General features: G+C 45.1%; 1 protein-coding gene across 2 annotated transcripts in view; it reads right to left on the bottom strand.

The window, feature by feature from the left end:
• THOC2 (THO complex subunit 2) overlaps positions 1-23,175 on the bottom strand; it is a 1,495,542-nt gene that overhangs the window by 388,559 nt on the left and 1,083,808 nt on the right. For both annotated transcript variants that reach the window (XM_078688746.1, XM_078688744.1), the window contains exons 27-28: positions 17,449-17,580; positions 17,158-17,342 (exon numbers count right to left, since the gene is read on the bottom strand). In XM_078688746.1, the coding sequence (XP_078544872.1) occupies positions 17,158-17,342; positions 17,449-17,580 (317 nt within the window). The remainder of the gene's footprint in view (positions 1-17,157; positions 17,343-17,448; positions 17,581-23,175) is intronic.

Consider the following 23,175-nt stretch of genomic DNA (forward strand, 5'->3'; position numbering starts at 1 on the left):
CAACTTATCCACATCCATACAGAGGCTAAAGATGCAGTGGGCAGAGCGAAGAATAGGAAAACATGACAAAAAACACTTGTCAGAACAGGAGCAGACTAGGTGATCAGGAATAGGCAGAAGCGGTTATATCCATCAGAAAAAATTCTTTCAAATTATTACTCTATGGGACATTCCCTCCAGCAGATTATTTTTATGAGCCACTCACAAAACAAATAACAAATAAGGGGACAAAGGGGATCCCACATTTCAACCAGAAAACTATTAGGTACTGCTCTCCCAACCAGACGACCCCATGTCCTGCGCATTAAAAGTGGCACTGAATGAAGAGGTGAACTAGACTAACTAGGTGCTTGACAAAGGGACAGAACCTGAACAGCTCTTAGAGCAGAGACTGCAGCTTCCATCCTACTGAGTTTGCCCAGAATTGCTTAATGATTTCTTACTAACCAATTTGTAGCAATGTCTTCCTACAGAGGGGGCATCCAAGGCAACAGTCTAGTTCATAGCTACCTCTGAATGTAATGACCAAGGACCCTTTAAAGATAAAGTTTATGCAGTCTCTCCTCATCTTTTGGCAGATGAGGTGCCAGAAAAAATGCATAGCTTGTGACTTCAAATGTTCAGTCTGTGATGCTTTGTGACGACTAGAGACGATCCCTTGATGACATTTTACTGTGATTACCTCTGCAACTGCTATGCATTGTTCACTTGTCTCTTTGTAATGAGCATGTTCAATAGAAAAGACTTAAATATTTTAAATAAAAAATGTATAGCAGAAAAAGTACTTCTGCCAAATTAAGGCAAGTATTGTTAAGAAAGAAGACCTCAATTGTGATTACCTATACTTCAAGACGACTGGAAATGCAGGCAAGATTCAAAGGAACTGCGTTTGTTCCACTTGACTAGCTGAAGTAGGGGCCACCAAAAAATATATTCCATGCGAGACCTGAAGAAAGACTCTTAGTGTGAACCGATAGGAAGAGTGCAATACAAAGTTCCTATGAGGAACTCTAATTTGAAGGGGTGGTAACTTCCTTGGCAGTATTTTAATAACTACTTACCTTTGGTATACCACTTTCTGCTGATTTCTCACTGCCCTCCCACCTCCCCATTCTGTGGTATGGTTCTTCTATCCGTTGCAGACAAAACAGTTAATGTGATATTGTTAGTAGCTCGGCAAGAACTTGCTCTGGGCACAGTTAAAGGTTACTAGTCAGCCCTTTTGTTCCTTTTTACATTTGCCAGAACTGTCCTTCTACATATAATTGGTTGTGATGAGTTTTCTAAAACCTTGACAAAACGTTTCCACCTAAGCTATTTATGATGCTACAGTGAGACTTAAATGTGGTTCTCACCTTTTTAATGTGTACTCCTTTTGAAGACTAAGTTACGTACCTTCTATAACGCCTTATCTGGTACAGACTATCAAGCTGCAGATTCCTTACCTTAGAATTATCCCCAGGAATCAGGCTGGATCCGGAAATGTTTTAGGAGCAGTACCCCTGCACGATGGTAGGTGGCATCGTTCGTTTCCATGTGGCGTCTTTGACGTTGTACGCCTGTACAGGCACCACACCAGCACACTGTCGTCTGTTTCTTTTCGCGACTTTCCATGTCAGGAGCATGAAGCCATAAACAAAAATTATATTGGTGTGGAAAACTAGTATCAACACACTCAGTGGTAACTGTTCCTAAACAAGGGGAAATTTCTACAACTTTTTTGCTGAGACGGAGTTTAAAATAAAAATATAGATAGGGGAATTCCTCCTTTTGACATTGGTGCCCTCACACACCCTTGCAGGTGTCGTGCTTCATCATCGGGCGTTGCTCCTTGTGAGGGTGGCGCTGCAGTCCCCCATGGGCCCCGCGAGAGGGCTGTTTAACAGAGATCTTTTATACGAGGTGCTGCAGTTGTGAATGCGGGTGTGTGGACCTCATGAAAAAGTGTGTGGGTGAAGATAAAGTTACCTCATTGGTACCCCAATACAATTTTATTCAAGGGTCCGGAAGGTAAATTAAAATAAAAGGGGACTGGAACCTATTCTAGAAACAAATGTGTAGGGGGGGTAGATATGCTCCCACTGCACTCAGTCCGTGCAAGTTATGTGAAAGTGCAATAGGGTCAACATGTTTCGCGCATCAAGTGGGTCCCTAGTGGATCCGCAGTACGCTTCGTCAGGACAGTGTGAGTAAAGATAAAAACTGTGGGGGTCAGGGAAAGACACCCAGTACTCTTACCACACAAAAGTGTAGGGTCAGATGCGTCTAAGGCGCTAGGAGACTTGTATTGTTCATAGTTTCGTGAACTCAACCTAGCAAAGACACAAACAAATAGAAAAACGGAAAAAGACAAAGTACATGACAGACAAAATATCAATATGATCATACATGTTACTTGCAATGTGATGCTACTGAGTAACAAGTCACACACAACTACAAAACATGCTCAATGTATCAAGCCTTGGTGTTTAAGACCAAGCTCCAATGTGCGTGGCAAATGTGATCAGTAAGAAAAAGAATACCGACATGGAGGATAGTAGAAACATGCAGGTATTACAAGGACATGGAGGCTGGGTGGCTTGAAGAAAAAGGAGCACCCATTCAGCAATGGTGAGACAGTGGTCGTGGACCAATCCCATTCACTCCTTGTGGTGTAACCCCCAAATGCGAGCTCGAAATAATGCATGGGTTAATGGTGCACAGAACGGTGCTCAAGTTGGTTGGATCTACATCTCTCATTAGAAAATGCAGAGACGGGCTGCGTCGGCGAGTGCTTCGGATATGAAGGGATTGCAGCTGCATGGTGACAGAAAGTGATGTCAAAATAATATTACCAATAACAAGCACGCAGTCCAAATACCTGTTAGTCTGGTCTGGAGCAGTTGGAGCATACTTACAGTATTCCCCTCACTTGACAGCCTATTTACCTGCCCCTCCGAACAGGCTTGCCGGTAACGAGTGAAAGAAGCAGCCGTCTGAATAGAGCTGGGATACTTGGTCGGACCGGAAATGGCAGTGTGGACGTCTCCCATTACGTGAGGAGCGTCAGGGAAGGGTACAGGTGACTATGGCAGCCATGACGGAGTGAAGTTACTCGGATTTACATCAGATATATGGATGGGGGCTATGTGCTACCCGAAAATAGAACAAATGAAAGTACACTCAAAGGTGTCAGATGTGCGAACTTAAGGCAGTCTCACCTTAGAAAATGAAGTTAGAAATGTGGCAGATGTATCAAGTAGTTCCTGTTTTGCAATTGTCGGGACCCGTAATGGTAATGGGAAGATTCCTGTCACGTGAGTGGTGTTTAGAGGGATCATGGGGCTATGGCGGCCATGATGGATGAATATTGATACGAGCCACTGAGTCAGTCAGGGGGTATTGAAAAAAATGTATATATATATATATATGTAAATCCTCCACCCTCCCGTAGATACAAGTGCCTAAATATTAGATAGGTGCCGCGCTCGTTGTGGGAAAAGCAGTGGACGGTCTAATAGACGTAGTTGAGTAACACTGAATATAGTGTATTGTATGTGTATGCTTATCCTCCGGTGACTGGGGTTACACTCATCATGCTAATACCAGTTCCACCCAAGGTATATCGTCATTCAGACCAATTATGTTGCTTTTTAAGTGAAACACCCACCGTTGTTCGTATTCGGGGGTGGGCCCACCCCCATTGTTTGCATTCAAACACACAAAATTAGAGAGACATATCGGTCAACACTCGACCTAAAACCACTATTCAGAGACAACCCACTCTCTGGGCCTAACCCCCAGTAGAAGGACACTACCCGTGCGGGACCTGTGCAGTGTGTCCCCAGACTACAGCATCGAACGGGATTGATCTTGGTTTGCCTAGACCTTGGCTTCAAAAACACCATACTAATTGGAACACGAAAAACTGTATATGCCTTATCACCTGCCCCTGCGCCAGGAGCTATGTGGGCATGACTAACCGCACCGTCAAGACCCTCATTGGGGGAACACAAGAGCACCATCCGCTGTAGAAAAACCAACACAAGGCTACAGAACCACTGCCTAGTGAGCAATCACCCTCCTGATAGTCTCCGCTGAACCATAATTGAATCCCATCCCAATTGGTCCACACGCACATTATTCAAATAAGAACAATGGTGGGTGTTTCGCTTTAAAAGCAACATGATTGGTTTGAATGACGATATACCTTGGGTGGAACTGGTATCCTAAACTCTAGTTTCATTCTGTACTCATGGGATCACCCGTGCTCTGATCTTTTACAGAGACCGTGTGAGTGTTTAGACTGTTTTGAGCGTATATAAATCCCTTTCCACACAGACTCTGGTTACCATGAAAGATCCCCTTGTGTTCTGCTAGGTGTAATCCTCTTTGTGATTGCCAAGGCTGCCATTGGTCCTAACGTTCAACTACGACCATCAGTCATTTGGAACGGATAGCCAGCCTTGTAGAGTTCACATTATAGTTCTCTGCCCTTGGTAGAATTCGACATACCCTTCCTGATCCACCCACACTATACAGGGCTTCGCTAATACTATGACCATCATATTGTCATTTGTGCGCTCTGCCATCACCGGGGGTTATTAGCATGATAAGTGTAACCCCAGTCACCTGAGGATAGGCATACACATACAATACACTGTATTCAGTGTTACTCAACTATGTCTGTTTATTAGACCATCCACTGCTCTTCCCACAACGAGATCGGCACCTATCTAATATGTAGGCACTTGTATCAATGGGAGGGTGGAGGCTTTGCATATATGTATATACATTTTTTTCAATACCCCTGACTGGCTTGCTAGTTCGTGTCAATACTCATCCATCATGGCCACCATTGCCCCATGATCCCTATTAACACCACTCACGTGACAGGAATCTTCCCATTACGGGTCCCGACAATTGCAAAACGGGAACTACTTGATACATCTGCCACATTTCTAACTCAATTTTCTAAGGTGAGGTGCCTTAAGTTTGCACATCTGACACCTTTGCGTGTACTTTCATTTGTTCTATTTGCCGGTAGCACATAACCCCCATCCAGATATCTGATGTAAGTCGGAGTAACTCAACTCCAGCATGGCCGCCATAATCACCTGTACCCTTCCCTGACGCTCCTCACGTAATGGGAGACGTCCGGTCCGATCAAGTAGCCCTTCTCTATTCAGTTGGCGGCTTCTTTCACTCGTTAATGGCAAGCCTGTTCGGAGGGGCAGGTAAATAGTCTGTCAAGTGAGGGGAATACGGTAAGTATGCTCCAACTGCTCCAGACTAACATGTATTTGGACCGCGTGCTTGGTATTGCCAATATCATTTTGGCATCACTTTCTACACCATGCAGCTTCGATCCCTTCATATCCGAAGCACTCGCCGACGCAGCCCGTCCCTACTTTGAGGGGTAGGCGTTATTTTAATCTGTCTCTTTTATCTGCTGCCTTACCGCGTTCCACTTTACACGCTATGCACAGCTATCATTACAGCTGCATGTTACGACCGCATTTTCGAATGAGAGATATAGATACTAACAACGCGAGCACCATTCCGTGCATCATTAAGCCATGCATTATTTCGAGCTCGCATTTGGGGGTTACACCACACAGAGTGTATGGGATTGGTCCACGACCACTGTCTCACCATTGCTGAAGGGGTGCCCCTTTTTTTTTCTTCAAGCCACCCAGTCTCCATGTCCTTGTAATACCTGCATGTTTTTACTATCATCCATGTGGGTATTCTTTTTCTTACTGGTCACATTTGCCACGCATAAGAGAGCTTGGTCTTAAACACCAAGGCTTGCTACATTGAGCATATTTTGTAGTTGTGTGTGACTTGTTACTCAGTAGCATGACATTGCAAGTAACGTATGATCATATTGATATTTTCTCTATGTCAGGTACTTTGTCTTTTTCTGTTTTTCTTTTTGTTTGTGTTTTTGCTAGGTTGGGTTCACGAAACTACAAACAATACCAGTCTCCTATCGCCTTAGACGCATCTGACCCTACACTTGGGTATGGTGAGAGTACTGGGTGTCTTTCCCCTACTCCCCAGTATTTTTAGCGTGTTTTAAGACACAAACAGTCCCCGAATCGTGGCGGGGGAGTATCCTAATCCCAATTTTTAAAAAAGGTGACCGGGATAATCCCTCTAATTATCGTCTAATAGCCTTATTAGACTCAATAGGGAAAATTTTTGCTAAACTCTTATTGGTTTTAATAACAGATTGGGCAAATTTAAACAATATTATACCTATGGAACAGACAGGTTTTCGAAAAGAACATGTAACGTTAGATAATTTAACATCGTTACAGGTAATAATGGATAAATATGCTCGTGTACGGGGGGAGGCGTATACGTAGCATTTATAGATTTCTCCACAGCGTTTGACAAGGTGGATCGTCCTACGTTGTGGAGAAAGTTGGCGGCATTGGGTATGCCGGAATATTTATTGAATTTAATCAAGGCTCTACATTCGAACACATGGTGTAAGGTGTTACAAGGCGGTGAAAGGGGTCTTTCCCAATCGATCCCTTCCCGGAATGGATTAAAACAAGGCTGTATTTTGGCACCCACTTTGTTTTCCTTGTATATGGCTGATTTACCAACAACAGTTGCAGATTGTGAGGGAATAGCTCCGAAAATCGGAGGAACAGGTATATCGATTCTAATGTATGCGGACGACATACTGGTTTTAGACCTGACCCCTAAAGGTCTCGCTAATCGTCTTCATGCATTGAATCAATTCGCCGATGCACACTTTATGAAAATTAATAGCTCTAAAAGTAAAATTATGTGCATCTTTGGAAAGAAGAAGTGCAGATCTAGTAGCTATAACTGGTTAATTAACGGAGAAAAACTTGAGGTAGTTAAATCCTACATGTTTTTAGGCAAATTAATCTCTGCTAATCTTAGTGAGAAACCTCACATTGAACATAGCTCACGAAAAGCAATGGCCCATGGAAGGGGACTATGTTCTCTGTATAAAGCTACTGGGAAGAGGCATTTCTCTTTATGCCTGGATGTGTTTAGAGCGAAAATTCCTGCAACCCTCCTTTATGGAATAGAATTAGTGGATTTGAAACAATGGGGTTTCATGCATAAAATGGAAGGAAAGGTACTAAGGAAAATCTCCTCATTTAATTCTGCCTGCTCTACCACATCATGCAGGCTGGAATTCGGACTTCGAAGCTGTTGGGCTCAGGGGTTGGCTGCCCTTGTAAGATGGGTAGCCTGTTTAGCTAGAGGTAAACCAGGCACCTTACGAGCAATCTTAAAAAAGGAATTATTGGGCAACTTTAATGAGTTCTCGCAGCTGGTAAAGAATTTTAGAAAAGCGATCTCGCTGCTTGAATTGGATGAAAGCACGTTATTCTTGCTCTCTCCATTAGAGTTAAAGCTAAAGTTAAAAAGTATGTCCTGGGAACTTTGTTATAAGTCGGATATACTTGCCCAAAGAAAGCTTAAAGAAAAGGAAACCCTGGTTACAACCTACACACCAAAATTAGCTCAACAATACTTAACTTGGAATATTCCGCATGGAGTCCGTAGAATGTGGTACCTTTTACGTCATAATTTACTTCCACTTAATCCACTTTTAGCAAAATGGTATGGAGTTTCTCCCATATGCAATCATTGTAATAATGCTATTCAAGATCTTAACCATGTTTTGTTCATTTGTCCGGTATTATTCCCTTTGCGTCAAAAATGGATAAAACCAATTTGCTTACAATTGGGAATTGTAAATGTAAACATGTTTTTCCTTGCACTTTATTGTCCCCCTAACGAAATGTTCTGTTCCAGAATTTTTAAGTATTTTAAAGAGTTCTTAGATATTTATTAATGAATTTACAGGAGATGCTGATGTTTGGATTACTTGTAGATAATTTGTGCCTGGTCCTGTTGGCGTGTGATGTTTTTAACTCTTATTAATATACTAATGTGTATGTATTTTTATGTGGCCCTCATTGAGAGCCAAATCATAATAAACTTTGAACTTGAACTACTCCCACAGTTTTTATCTTAACTCACACAGTCCTGACGAAGCACACTGCGGATCCACTAGGGACCCACTTGATGCGCGAAACATGTTGACCCTATTGCACTTTCACATCACTTGCACGGACTGAGAGCAGTGAGAGCATATCTACCCCCCTACACATGTTTCTAGGATAGACTCCAGTCCCCTTTTATTTTAATTTACCTTCCGGACTCTTGAATAAAATTGTATTGGGATACCGACAAGGTAATTTTATCTTCACCCACACACTTTTTCATGGGCCCACACACCCGCATGCACAACTGCGGCACCTCCTATAAAAGATCTCCGACAAAGAGCCCTCTAGCGGGGCCCATAGGGGTCTGCAGCGCCACGTCCACGAGGAGCAACGCCAGATGATGAAGCACGACACCCGCCAGTGTGTGTGAGGGCACCAATGTCAAAAGGAGGAATTCCCCTATCTCTATTTTTATTCTACTCACTCTAGCTTTAGACACACTCCTTCTCAACTAAAAAGTTGTAGAAATTTCCCCTGGTTTAGGAACAGTTGCCACTCATTGTATTAACATTTACTTTTGGGAGCACTGGTACTGGACCTTCTCCCCATTTTCTATAATTGCTCCTTGTCCCTCCCTTTTGTAATGTGTTACTTGTGGAAAACTAGTACCCTGAAAGGGGCCACATCTCCTGCTGCTGCGACACAAGATCCTCCTGAAGGGGCAGCCTGATCGGAGGACGAATGACCTTTCTCAGCAACTCGAGACACCAGTTTTTCCGAGCCCAGTCTGGAGCTACAAGGCTGACTTGGTCCTGGTTGTTCCTGATCTTCTTGAGACCTCTGGGCAGGAGTGGTATGTATGGACAGAGAGGAGTACAGGAGGCTGGAGCTCTACTTGAGAGGAAAAGCATCTCCAAGCGAAACTCCAGCTTGCAGAACTACTGACATTGCGCGTTAATGGACAGAATGTTGAATGACAAACATTCACCCCAGTACAGAGATCTGGGACTATATCCATCGTTTTCTTGCTCCCCAAGCCATTCCAGTTTAAACCCAGACATATGCAAATCAGTCTTGAGCCTGCTCCCTATGGGTACAGTCCAGCCCAAACTGCCAGGCCAGCTTCTCCCTGGCACAGAAACAAGCATCCTAGGACTGGTTTAAGGGTTTCACCCTTCATCAGCCAGGCTAGCTTTACTCCAGTGGCATTGAAAGCACGGGAACCACAACAGGCATACCCGGCCGACTCACGGCGACAAATGCAAAAAGAACAAATAATGGACCGACTGTTGAACAATGTCAAACAGTCACTCCAGTACAGAGATCTGGGCCTAAACCCATCATTAATTTGCTCCCCATGCCATTCCAATTTAAAACCTCAGATCTCTGCAGATGAGCTGAAACCATCGCCATCACCTTGGATAAAACCCAAGGGGCGCTGGTAAGGCCAGAAGGGAGCAGAGAGAACTTAAAGTGCTTGCGGCCTATCGTCTGTAGGCTGGTCGGTCGGGATGTGTGTCCTCCAAGTCCAACGCTACCATCCAATCTCCCGGGTTCAGGGCAGACATGACTTGATCGAGCATGAGCATCTTGAATTTCTCCTTTTTCAGGAAGAAATTGAGAGAGCACAGGTCTAGGACAGGACGAAAGCATCCGTCCTTTTTGGGGACCAGAAAGTAGCGGGAATAACAACTCGACCTACTTCTGGCATCTGAACCCTCTCAACGGCTTCCTTGGCTAAGAGAGATGCCAATTTCTGGTGGAGTATGGATGTATGGTCCACGTCAGCCTGTTGCATGTGGGTGGCATGGGTAGAGGGGTAGTCATGGAGGGGAGAGAGTAGCCCCTTCAGACAATCTGGAGAACACCACGGTCTGTATTCGACCTCCACTGGTGCAATATTCAGCACCCCACTGGTTGCCCATGACGGATGGATGGCGGACAAAAAAGGTTTGGAGGCTGCAGCTACTGGGAGTGGTGGAATGTCCAGATCTCTGGCTGCCTGAGCCATGCAACCTGGGTTTTCTGCGCTACGAAGAGGCAGGGGAGCTTGCGTGCCATGGTGGTTTGTTGGGACAGGCACGGCTGGAAGTCCCATTTGTGGCTATGAAAGGTGTATGTGGTTGGTGGGGGCCATGGAAAGGCCCAGGTAACTGCCTGTAGCTCTGCTATTCTTTGAAGCACACCAGCGCGGAATCCGCCTTATCTACGAAGAGACAGGAGTCATCAAAAGGACATGTCCATAAGCGCCGCTTCCACAGCAACTGAAAAACCAGTCGTTCTTAGCCAGACGTGGTGTCGTAAGGCCACAGACGAAGAAACTAGTGAGTCAGTTATATCCAGCCTACATCTGATTGTGAACTTGGATTCAACTCCCCTGTCTGCCATAATTTGGGAGAGTATGTTCCGGGACCAACGACAGGAACTATGCAGCCGAATCCCACAGTGCATTGGAGTTATGGCCCAAAAGGCACGCAGTGTTCATGGACCAGAGTGCCAGAGTGGAGAGAAAAAAAAAATATTGCCTAAGGTGTCCAGTCTCTTGGATTCCTAATCCGATGGGGTGGTACGGAATGCATCAGGGTTTACGCAGGAAGTGGAGGCTCGGACCACCAAGCTCTTGGGGTTTGGGTGCTGAGTGATGAAATTTGGGACCCCCGGGGCGGCAGATAATTGACTTGTTCACAGGAGCCCCTGAATTGAGTTTGGACCAGGTCCCAAGCAGGACATCAATAGGAGTATCATTAAAAGGGAGAACTGGTTCCGAGGGAGTCACTCCCGGCTGAAGCTCCTCTGTCAAGACGTTACTCTTCACTGCCACTGAGGGGCAGGCTGAGGTCCAGGACTTCGGCCAACCTTCTAAATACCATAGCAAAAGAAACTCCCTCCTCCATAGGCACAGTAGGAGGAGAGAGCATACCAGTATCTGGAGAGATGTCCAGTCCACTGGCGCCCACAAGTTCTTCACACCAGTCCATGTTAGGGTCTCGGGGCTCATATTCCCAAGTGTCCAGTGGCCCATCCCATCCCTCCCCATGACTTAGCCCGTAAGAATAGGGATCAGGCACCCATCTGGAGGGCACAGTAGTCTAAGAAGGTCTTCGCACCGTGCACATGCTCAAGACATCAAAGGCAAACAGAATGTAGATCTGTCACCGATATCGGGCGGTGGCAGGTGCTGCATGGCTTGAAGCCAGCTTTCTTAGTGGACATACCATCCACACTAGGAAAAAAATCTGAAATAACTTTGACAAAAGTCGAAAAAAGCTTATTTGAAAAAAAACTAGGGGTAGCTCTCTGGATCTGCGCTGACTGGTGCAGAAAGCTGGCTCTGTATATACTATACCAAAGTAAGGTATGGTGTATACAAAGTCCAGTGGATCCCCAGAGGCTTTACAAAGGCTAAAATAGATAATACTAATGCTCTCTTTTGTGGTAATGAGGGCGAGCAGTTAGGCTTATCAGAGGGTAGTGTTAAGTATTTGTTGTATTTGTTGCATTTGAAATGATTACACACACTAATTACTAAATCCAAGACCAATGGTTTGAAAAAATATTACTTTGTTACTTTTATTAATAGAACCAAAGAAACTTAGTTGCAGATAAGTACCGTTTTCAAACTGGCAATACTTTCCTATGCAGTAAGTGAATACCTAGTGCAGCACTTCAGTTCAGTAATAGCAATTCTTTGTAGCTAAAGAAAAGCAAACACTTAGAGCAATATCTCAAATGAGAAAATGTTATCTTATGGGAGGAAAACAACATGGAGATTTTGAAGGTAAGTACTCAACTTACAATTACAATTTCAGCCCTCTGGGTTTGAGGTCAGCAGAGGAAACGGTTCAGGTAAGCCCAAACACTGCACCACCAGCAGCACAGTGGCAGCCATGTGCAGAGGTCAAATCTGGAGTTAGGGCCCAATGCTACCCAATGGAGACTGGGGATGCTTAAAGACGCACTGCTTGCAGGTAAGTAAAGCGGGTGCTAGGTTCAAGCTCTGTAAGTTTAGGCAAGCAGAGGGGAGGGGGGAGAGCCACACGGCAGCATCAAACATACACAACCAGCGGCACAGGGATGCAGGGTGCAAACACGGTGTTGGGCGCCCAATGCAAGAAGAAATTGGTTTTGGAAACAGGCTGCATGAGTCGAACTGGAGGCTGCACGAAAAACACCAGCAACAGCAGTGGTAAGTTGGGATGCTGTGGGTCGCAAGAACACTCGGTCAAGCTATCCAAGGCCCACGGGCTTCGGGTGCAGGGGTGTACTTTGACGTCGGGTTTCTCTAACTGGGGCCGGTCGCGGTTGTGACGAGCCTTCGGACTTAGACTGCAGGTGTCGTCGTGGAGCCCAGGAGGGGTTGGCCAACACTGGACTTGGACTTAGGATCTCTGGAAAACCTTTTCTGGACTGGTAGGCCACCTGGAATCGGGCCAGAGGTGACGAGTGATCAGGGATCGCTGTTCCGGAGGGCACCAGAGTCCTTTATCTTGGTATCTTGGGGACAGGTAGGCTGTCCTCGGGAGTTCTGGTCTTTTTCAAAGGCAAGCAATCCTCCCAGGGGTTTTGTAGATTGCTGGTGGCAGGACCACAGTAGTTTTCCTTGCAGGATCTGTGAAGCTGCAAGCAGGCTAGTAGGGTTGGTTGCCAAGTCAGTTGGTGTCTTCAGTCCTCTCTGCACAGCGCCTACTTCGTCCTCTCTCTTTTTAGGTTGGCAGGAAATAAGGATTAAGGTTCAAGGGTGCCCCTAAATAATCAATTTCGGGGCATTACAGAGGCTGGAAGGTTGCAGCCAATGGGCTTCTTACCTTTAGGGTGACTACACCCTTTGTATGTCCACTCCCTTTGGGGAGGGGGCATGCCCCGAATCTTATTGGCTGAAATCCTCCAAAGCAATATGGAGTATTTTAAAAGGAGGGGGTCACTTCAGCTCAGGACACCTTGGAAGTGGTCCTGGCTGAGTAATTTTATCGCCAAACTTGTCGCCAAACGTTGAGCTGTGTCGGGGGTGGAGGGGGAGAGCGGGTGCAGGGGCACCTCCACTAGCTGGAAAGCACCGGGCTAGCACAACAAAGGGCAGGACGTCTTGGAGGCTCACTGCCCTAGAATGCTGTTCCTGCTTGTGGGTAGGTTTGAAGCACCTCTACCCAGAGCAGGATTCGGCAACGTCTTAAAAAAGATACGGAAAAATGTAGCCCCAGGTCTCAATGGGCTTCCCGGCTCCCTTTTCCTGGAGGACTTAAATTTCTGGGCCTCAAATCTTACATTGCTATATGCAGAATGCAGGTTTCTGGAAGACGTCCTGGACTCCTGGATGGGTTCACTGTAGCAACCAATGTTTTAAAAAGGGACAAACACAGATCCTAAGAACTATCAGATGGTTGCCCTGCTGGACATTGAGGGAAAGGCATAGGCGAGTACACTTTTTCAGGAAGTAGCAGACTGGGTAGATACTGAAGGCCTGCTGCCATTTCATCAGATGGGGTTCAGACCAAGGGACTCAACTGTGGACAATATTACAGTTTTGTCGTACTTAGCCCAACACGTAGTAGCCTGTTGCTCTCCCCCGCTCTTCGCCTGCCTTATCGACTACTCAGCAGTCTTTGATGGGGTAGATCGCAGTAACCTTTGGCAGAAACTGGCGCAGTGGAACATTTGCCCGAAATTATTACGAGCCATTAGATCTATGTACTCTGGCACCTGGGTAAGGGTTAAACTCTCCAGGGTGTCCCCCACGGAAAAAATAGACCCGGATCAGAGGCTAAAGCAGGGATGCATCCTAGCACTGATGCCAATCAATATATCTATTGCCAAATTGGGCTTAGCACTGCATGGAGCTTCCCTTGCCGCTCAAAAAACTGGTAATACAAAGATCCACCTAATGCAGTATGCCAATGACCTCGTTCTTTTGGACCACACTAAAATAGGTATCCAAAAAGCTCTTGCTGCTCTGTAGGAATATAATATCTAGAACAAGCTGGTAGCCAATGCAAGCAAGTCTAAAATGTTTATCTTTGGCTGCCACCCAAAGAAAATACGTACTAAGTGAAACCTGGGACCCTTGACCCTGGGCTGTGTACAAATCTATACTTATCTTGGCGCTTGGCTCCGTGAGACCGGCCGCCCACTGCTCCACCTACAAAAATTGCGGCAGAGAGGGAAGATGGTCACACAAGCCCTCTGCAAACTATATGCCACCTTAGATAGCCCAACAACCACAGCAATGCAAAGGGTACTGCGGGCCAAACTACTACCGTCTCTCAACTATGCGTAACAGGCATTTCCAGGAATGTTTACATTGGAAATAGAAAAAATACACTGCATTGCGCTTGCACAAGAAACACACTGATTCGCCTTGAATTCAACTCATCCGACAAAAATTAGAAGGGCTGCCCGCCCTGGCAAAATATTTTTACATGGCAACTGTGTCTCCTGAGAATTCCATGAAGGCTCTCATAAATTCCATCTTTCTAAAACCGAGCAATCCTTGGTCTGCCAATCTTTCCATAGCTCAAGAACTGCTACAATTAGCGACCGAGAACTGGGACTCAAGTTTAAGTAACTATGCTACCATCAAATCATCAATAAAAATGCAACTATGCTCCCGTTCTCGCATTTTGGACATGGAATCTTTTGCAGCCAGAGACTTTCATGAAACCCTATGCCTCCCTTAAATTTTGCACTGCACACCCGCAAGCCCCACCTCACATAGGCGTTGGGGAGACAAACACTAAACCAGATTTTAGTTGCAAGCCTACACCCGCTTACCTTAAAAGAATTAGATGCATCCTGGAAAGCACTGTCAGATATTACAGAGTGTCGCCTATGTAACTATAAAAGGGAGTCCCTGGTACATTTTTTGCTATGTTGCCCTTTGCAGCAAGTCAGCCGATTCTACCTCAGACCAATACTTTTCCAACTGGGGATCTGCAAATCAGAGGAGGCTGTCTGTAAGCTCTACACTTTAGACATTGTGAAGAACATGACCAGCTTTGGGAAATTTGAACATTACACTCACATACTTCTGAAAGATAAGCTGGCACAGGCAGAGACTGATTAACAGCCTGACGAGCCTATTGATACCAGGGACACCCTTTCTGAAGCCCGCTCCATTCTTGAATAGTCTTTTTTTTACCAAGGGGCAGCATCGGACATCAATTCTGTATTGTTCATTTTATTCATCTAGACTATACTGGCTGTGCACACATGTTCTTGAAGGCCAGTGTTTAAATACTAGGAGCCTTTAACTTATATTTTTAACAAGGACTTATACTTTTTGCTGTATGTTTTTAATGTTGTGTATTGCAATAGTTTTTAAGTGATAACACAAATTCATTCATAGTGGATTGCCAGGTTTTCAGGGGCCAACACTGAGGTGCCCCTGAGTGCATTTATTAATGAATCTAACACTGGCATGAGTGTGGACTCATTAATCTGAGACGTTTGGTAACAAACATCTTGGGATTCAGTGAAGCAATCATGGAGTTGTGGAACTCGTATTGACAATGTCCCGGACCATGTCCGGAGTATGGCTTCACTATGCACTTATGTTGTCTAAGAATGGCCTTAGACACTAGAGGGTCATATCTGCTCATGCAGTTATGCCCTCACAAGAGGTATAGTGCACTCTGCATTAGGGCTTTAAGTCCTGCTGTAGGGATGACTTACCTATACCCCTTGCAGTGCTGGCAGGCCGGGGACACACAGTGTGTGCCAGAATTACTTCACTGGCAGTGTGCAGGTGTTTGGTGAGGGGTCTATTTGGAAGCATAATACATGCTGAAGCCTTTACAGACCTTCTCTGGTCATAATGCTCTTGGTACCACTGATACCTTTTACAAGGGGCTTGCATGTGGGCCATAGGTGTGCCAATTGTGGAAACAAAGGTATGGTTTTGGAAAATAACACAGGCAATGGGAACCTGGTAAGCAGGAACCCCATGCACATTCAGACAAAGTACATCAAGACCAGGCAAAAAGTGAGGGTTAACTATGCAAAAGGGGGCTCTTTACTGCACAACCAATCCCCCTCCTCATTGAAAGAGGATGAGGCTAACCTTCCCCAAGAGAGTCTTCATTGTTTAAGTGTCAGAACCTGGAAAGTCCATCTGCATTGGCACGGGAAGCCCAAGGTCTGTGTTCCCCTGTATCGTCCATTCTCTGTAGGGAGATGGAAAACCTTAATAGTTTGGGGTTCCCACCTTTCATCTGCATATGCCATCTGAGAGGTTTGTGGTCGGTTTGAACAAGGAAGTGAGCACCAAACAGGTATGTTCTCAACTTCTTCAGGGACCAGACCACAACAAACGGAAACTGGGAACTTGGTTGAATGAATGAATGAGTATATTTATAAAGCGCAACATTCACTCCAAGGATTATCTTGGCGCTAGCTGAAAGGAATCAAGAGGTCTGTGGTATAGAGCAGCGGGGGCTCGAGTTAAAAGAGAAGATCATATGAGAGAGAGTACCACATTGTCAGGTGCACTGAAAATCCATGTTTTTAGCAGTTTCCTGAACAGAAGTTCTGATTGTGCCAATCTGAACTGGAGCGGCAAAGTGTTCCAGGCACTAGTTCCTAGTGGTTAGCAGGAATCCCGTACACATTCAGTCAAAGATGAATCAGTGTCAGGCAAAAACGGATGGGGGACACTTTCCTACAACTGGCACAGGAAAGAAAAAAGCTGACATCGGAAAGCTGGGGGGCAAGGGGGTCGCCTATATAGTCACCGCACATGTCACTTCTGCTGCTAACGACGCCGCACGGTGCTGAAGAACTCCACAGTGCCGAACAATGTCACCTACCGCCATGCAGTGTCCTGATCCAGGCTGACGCCTGGGAATAATTCTACGAAAATGAATTTGTGGCCTGACCTCTCAATCATAACCAGATGCATACATCACCTACAATTTCCTGGAATTTGAAATTATGATTTTTAAAAACTATTTTACCAAGAAAGTTAATTAGCAAACTTATGGGAACCCGCCAATACCTTTCAGTTAGCTCTATTCATCTACCTACCCAGCGGATGAAGTTACCGTAGGCAAAATACGTATCTCTTCGGATTTGAGATGCACTAATGTGAATAATACTGTGGTTCGTCTATTCCTTCAGTAACTATCAACCTTCCTTATAGTTTCTTGCCATCATATTTTGCTTTAAAATATTGTGTTACCCCATGGCCAAGGCATAAAGATCAGGTCTCTTCTCTTTCTCTTCCTGACGGATCTTGTCCACTCTTCGTTCCAAGGCTTGTCCTAAGTTGAGAACCTTCGGGTACCAAGGAAGGATTTTGGTCAGCACAATCAGGATGTTTCTAATATGAGTATATTCACCTGTTTCAAGGCAATGTACGGATGCCTAAAATAAAAACAATGTGGGTTTACAAACTTTTTCCTCAATTGTGCTGAATGTTATTCATAGATATAATTAAGCAAAAAAAAAAGGCAGTGCAACTGCCTTTTACCTTAGTTAGCTTATAATGCCATTTGTGAACAACATGTCGGAAGTTCTCGTAGTCTAGCTGATCAGCCTTATTGCCACCATCAAATCCGGTTGCTCTTAATATGGTGATAAATCCTGGATAATTTCCACATTCCTGCAGAAAATAAATATTTTTATTGATAAATATTCCTAAACTAACATTCAAGAGTAGTAGAAAAGAACAAGTTACTCACTTTTGGTAATGTCTCTTCTGATAGAGAATATCTAAGCACAGATTCCTCACCGTGTAAATTTCCCCAGAATCCAGAAATTTTCAGAAACATTCTGTCACACGCTAGATGGCATTGTATGACTCCACGTCATGTCTGTCCCACCCTGCATAGGACATCGGACCCCTATATCTGCACCACCTTCTGAATACTGGTGTCAGTTTCTTTCTGAACTCCATCTGCCCCAATGGATGCAGAGCCACTAAAACAGAATATAACAGAGTGCAGACTTTCAAGTTGAAATCTTTTTAATGGATTATATGGTCCATTCCACGGGACGGGGGGGGGCAGGGGGAGTGTGGGCAGATGTGGAATCTGAAGTTAGATAAAGTCTACATACAAAAGGGTGTTACTTAAGGCAAGAAACCTATTCTTCTGGTAGGCACTTCTAACTGCAGATTCTTCACCTTGTGAATAGACACCAAAGCAGAACCTCCACAGGCGATGGGTTTATGTGGAATTGCTCAGACCAGGCAATCGTGCAAGAGTGATCCCGCCAGACCTAGCCATCAGGGCAGTAATGCTTTGTGAACATGTGGAGGGATGCCCATGCCACAGCCAGACAGATGCCCAAAACTGGCACACAGCAGGTCATCAAAGTGGTAGCATCATTCACTTTGGTTGAGTGCACTTGCAAACCTTCTTGGGGGCTGCTTTTTGGCTAGCCCATAGCAAATCTTAGTGCAGAAGATGACCATCTCCAGATGGATTGTACTTTGCATAGTCTTTATTTTCCAGATCCCACTGAAACCGACAAAAGGTTTGATATTTTTCTGGTACTCTCTAGCTTTAACCACATCAACGGTAAGAACTCCCTTATGGTTGAGCCAAAGAAGCTGTTCTTCCTCCTTGATGAGGGGGTGCACAGAAAGCCAGTAAGGTGATTGTTTGCCCTATGTGGGAGGGTGCGACTACCTTGGGCAGGAATGCCAATTTTGTCCAGAGGTTCAATTTATCCAGGAAGTAGTACGTATATGGTGGGACTACGGACAGCACCTGAAATTTACTCACTCACTTGACCGAATATCTTGGCGATGAGGAATGTGGTTTTGATACTAAGTAGACAGAGGACAGCTGTGAATTGGTTTGAAGGGAGTGCACATCAGGTAAGTGAATACCAAATTAAGTACCCACTGAAGCATCAAAAATTAGGTTGGCAGGAAACATGGATCAGCCTCTTCAAAAACGCATCACAACAGGTAACTTGAAGAGCGATGGCTGATCAGGAAAACATAATAAGGCCTAAAGGTAACCTTAATCTGTCTGCACTGCATGGCCTTAAAGGGCTAAGGACAGACAGAACAGGAGAACATCTGAAAATACATTTATCAATCCCTTTAGGACCAGTACCCTTCCTTTGTCAAACCTTTAGTTCAACCCTGGGATACCGTGGCTCTGAGCAGCAAGGCTTACACAAAGGAAAGAACAAGTGTACGTCACTTAAACACCGGCAGACAAGGAATAGATACACAAGACACTAAAGAAATTTAACACCAATCTACAAAACTAGGCTGTATTTTTAGACAACAAAAAATCCACCGGAGGGTTCTGGAGATATAGATTTTACAAGGTACAGTAAATATCAATTTTTACTCAACCACTAACAAGCATTTGCAAATTCAAAGAATCTGACATTTAGAAACTTTTTGAGCAAAATCTTTAGCTAGTTGTATTGCAGTCGGTTACAGTTACCTTTGGTGACGAACTCGGATAGGGCACCAAGCCAAGGGGACAATCAAAGCCCTCAGGAACAGTTACCTTGGCAGGGAAAACAGTCTTCAGTTAGTCCCAGGCACTTTTATCCCTTTGCTGGAGGTGTAGGAGAGTATGATCTGCTTCTTATAGTTACCCCCACTTTTTGCTGATGTTTCACTGTTTTCGACTTGGTCTAGCTGGGATCCTGCTATTCAGGACCCCCGCCTAGCTGCTTTCTCCTCTAAATTGATTGCATGTACTTTAGGTACACTCCAGATTGGATTCTGGGGTACCCTTATAAGTCCCAAGTATAAGGTATACTATATACCCAGGGCATAGGTACCCCAGAGGCCTCCCAGGGGCGGCAGCATGTATTATGCCACCCCTGAGAGGCCACTCAAATTGACACCACAGGTCTGCTACTGCCACCTGTGTAAGGTGGTGCATGCACCCCATACTTAGATATAGGTTCACTATATCTACCTTATCACTGCACATATAAATCACCCCTATGGTAGGCCTTCTCAATCCTGAAGGCAGGGTGCAGGGTTTTATGTGAGAGGGTGCCCATGCATGAGCAGAGCCCCTCTGCAGCCTTCGGAATCTATACTCCAGGGTTGTTATGTGATGCAGCCATACCATATACTTTTAAGTGCATTATAACCTTGTGGTAAATGCTAACTTTAAAACTGCTGCACAGAAACCTGTTGTATTTGGTGTCAAACACCTTGGAATCATACCTCCACACCAGCTACTGGTATGGGAGGTATGTTTCCACCCTCCTAGAGATGAAATATGAATACACAAGTACACCTGGAACCAGCTTTCCAGAACCGTGGAATCACAAGATGGATGCTGCAAGCCACAGACACGCATCTACCCTCCCGCTGCTGGACAAAACTCCGGCAGGGGAGGCTGGACAATAGGTTTCCTGTCACAGGGAGGTGTAACCACCTCCCAGACAGGCTTTAGTGTATTGCGCCCCCCCCCTCCCAGCTTGAATTCTTTCCCCTTTTGGATCTTGAGACCTTAGTAGGGCTGCTTAACCACTTGGCTGCTAAGGGTGTTCGATGAGCTCCATTGACTTTCCATTGAAATCAATGGAAAGTCCATGACGAGTTACCCTTGTCATTAGCGCTGAAGGGGTTAAAGAACTTAAATTGGGTTCTCCTCTAGACGTTGCGCCCCCCTGTGTTCTTCAAAAAGTCTCTGAAGTAGTGTCACCTGTTATACGTGATTGTATAAATTCTTCATTTAAAACTGGGATTGTGCCATCGCAATGGAAACATGCTAGAGTTAAAGCTCTTCTTAAAAAACCTAACATTGATCCAGAGAACTGGGGAAACTACCACCTAATTTCCTTGCTTCCAGGGGTTAGTACATTTTTTTTTTTTTACTTTATTTTTCAGGTTTTCGGAAAGAAACGAACAAACAAAGAGTAATAGGGGTACATTTAAAGGAAGGACGTGGCTAGTACTCAAAAGAATAAGCAAATTCAGTTTGTTTGGCACAGGTTATCATCTCCACACACGTGTCAGGCAAATAAGCTACAGAAAGGGATACACAAAAGTAGCTCGCTTCTAGTTACATACTGTACTGGACCGTGCAGATCAGGTACATCTGATAGAGGGATGTTGGAAGTCAGTGAGAAAAAAAAAAAAAAAAGAAAAACAATCGGACCAGTTGTGGATCAAATCACATCGTGCTCAGTAGCCCATGACATATGGCTTGGGAAGTTCAACACAATTGTATCGTAACAAGGCATATCCATATGGGAGCATTCTGTACATCAGTTCAAAAAACGTTCATTAGGGTATTTCCTGTACAAATTAATGTGTCAGTTAGCACACCAAGTATATAGGCAGAGGGGAGGAGGGGGGGGGGAGGGGGAGCATTCTATCATCTCAATTGTGACACATGTTCCCCGGCCACATTATCAGAATGAGGATGACTTAGTAAGTAACATTGTAACGGGGCCCATAGATTAGCAGGTCTCGAGGTAGGTGGCAATAGCTCAGTGTACGATTTAATCTGTTCTTGACAATACACAAGATCAGTCAACCACTCTTTAAATTTGGGCGCTCTTCCCCTTCCCCATTTGCACGCCACTTTTCGTTTGGCCATAAGCAGCGCCAATGCAACAAATTTACGATGTAATACTCGCACCGAGTCCACACAGCCCAACAGTGCAGTATCAGGCAAGGGCTCCAACTCAACATTGATCATAGTAGAAAGGGCATCAAATACCTGTTGCCAATACCTCTGCACAGTTGCACAGTTCCAGGCTAAAAGAAGGAAATCAGCGCCAGGGGCATGGCATCTATCACATTCATCCGAGTTGCGCAGTTTATACCTATATAATCTCGCAGGTGTGTAATACAATCTGTGTATAAATGTGTAATGTAACATTCTAAGCCTACTACTAGAGGAGATTCGCTCAGTTTGTTGCATGCTGAATGTCCATTGTTCATCAGTCAGTTCTGCGCCTATTTCATGCTCCTAGCGCGCTTTCGCGTCAGGGGGGTGCACCTCCTTAAGGGAGCGAACCATCTTATATATAGTGGACACCAGTCGTTTTGGCGTGGCAGTCAGCAGTATTTTGTGAAGGGGGGCGAACACCTGGGGCTCTTTTGGAAAATCAGGAGTGAGTGTCTTGAATCCTTGCCGGAGCCGAATATATAAAAAGGTGTCAAGAGGGGAGCATTGAGCGCCCGCAAGCAAGTCTTCGAGGGTGCGAAACATGCCGTTTGTATATAAGTCCCCCAATTTCTTAACCTGCATGCGCACCATAAGTTTACGAAAAATAGCCTCCTGCAGTAGAGGCAGATTCGGATGATAAGCTAGAGGGAGGAGCGGTGAGTACAGTAGGGAGACGTCTAGTATCTTACCTAGGTAGTTCCATGCATTGACTGTGCTCAAGACTGTCGTCTGAGTTTTGTCTCTGCCAGGGTTGAGTGAAAACAGTGCACCATCTGGTGGGACAGGTTGTGCCAACCAGTGTTCTGCCGCAATCTGTGGCATATACCGAGGCTGAAAGACCCAGTAAAAGGCAAAGTGAGCTTGGGCGCTGTAGTAGTAGAGTTCAAAGTCCGGGATATCGAACCCGCCTTGTATATACGGTCTAGTCATAATTTCCCATTTCAATCACGGATGTTTTCCCCCACACACCAAGCGAGTAAGTTCAGATTGGAGTCGCTGGAAGAAGTAGCGTCCCGGATATAAGTGGATGTTTAAAAATAAGTACAATAATTGCGGTAATACCACCATTTTTGTCAGTGATATTCTGCCTGCCATAGAGAGAGGGAGCGCCATCCATCTGGTAATGTTGTCAGTGAGGCGGGACATAACGGTACGGTAATTGAGCCTCATAAGCTCGTCTCTGTCACTGGAGATGCGAATTCCCAGATATTTAAGTTCATCGTAACACCAAGTGATAGGATAGTCCATCGGGAACCTAACAGTCGCGGGTGTGAGAGGAAACAAATAAGATTTACTCCAATTGATGTGTATACCAGACAGTCTGCCAAATCCTATAAATTCTCTAAGCACAGGGTTCAAATTGTCTAGAGGGTCGCGGATATACAGTGTGATGTCATCTGCATACATAGACACTAAAATTTGCCTCAGAGGGCATTGTAGTCCCTTGTCCTTATGATGTTGCCTTAATTTAGCAGCGAGTGGTTCGACCGCCAAAGCGAAAAGCAGAGGCGATAGGGGGCAGCCCTGCCTAGTGCCTCTGGTGATATGTATATCCTGGGACATTTTCCCGTTGATCAGGACTTTAG

Source organism: Lissotriton helveticus, chromosome 4_1, assembly GCF_964261635.1.
Source record: "Lissotriton helveticus chromosome 4_1, aLisHel1.1, whole genome shotgun sequence".
Taxonomy (NCBI): domain Eukaryota; kingdom Metazoa; phylum Chordata; class Amphibia; order Caudata; family Salamandridae; genus Lissotriton; species Lissotriton helveticus.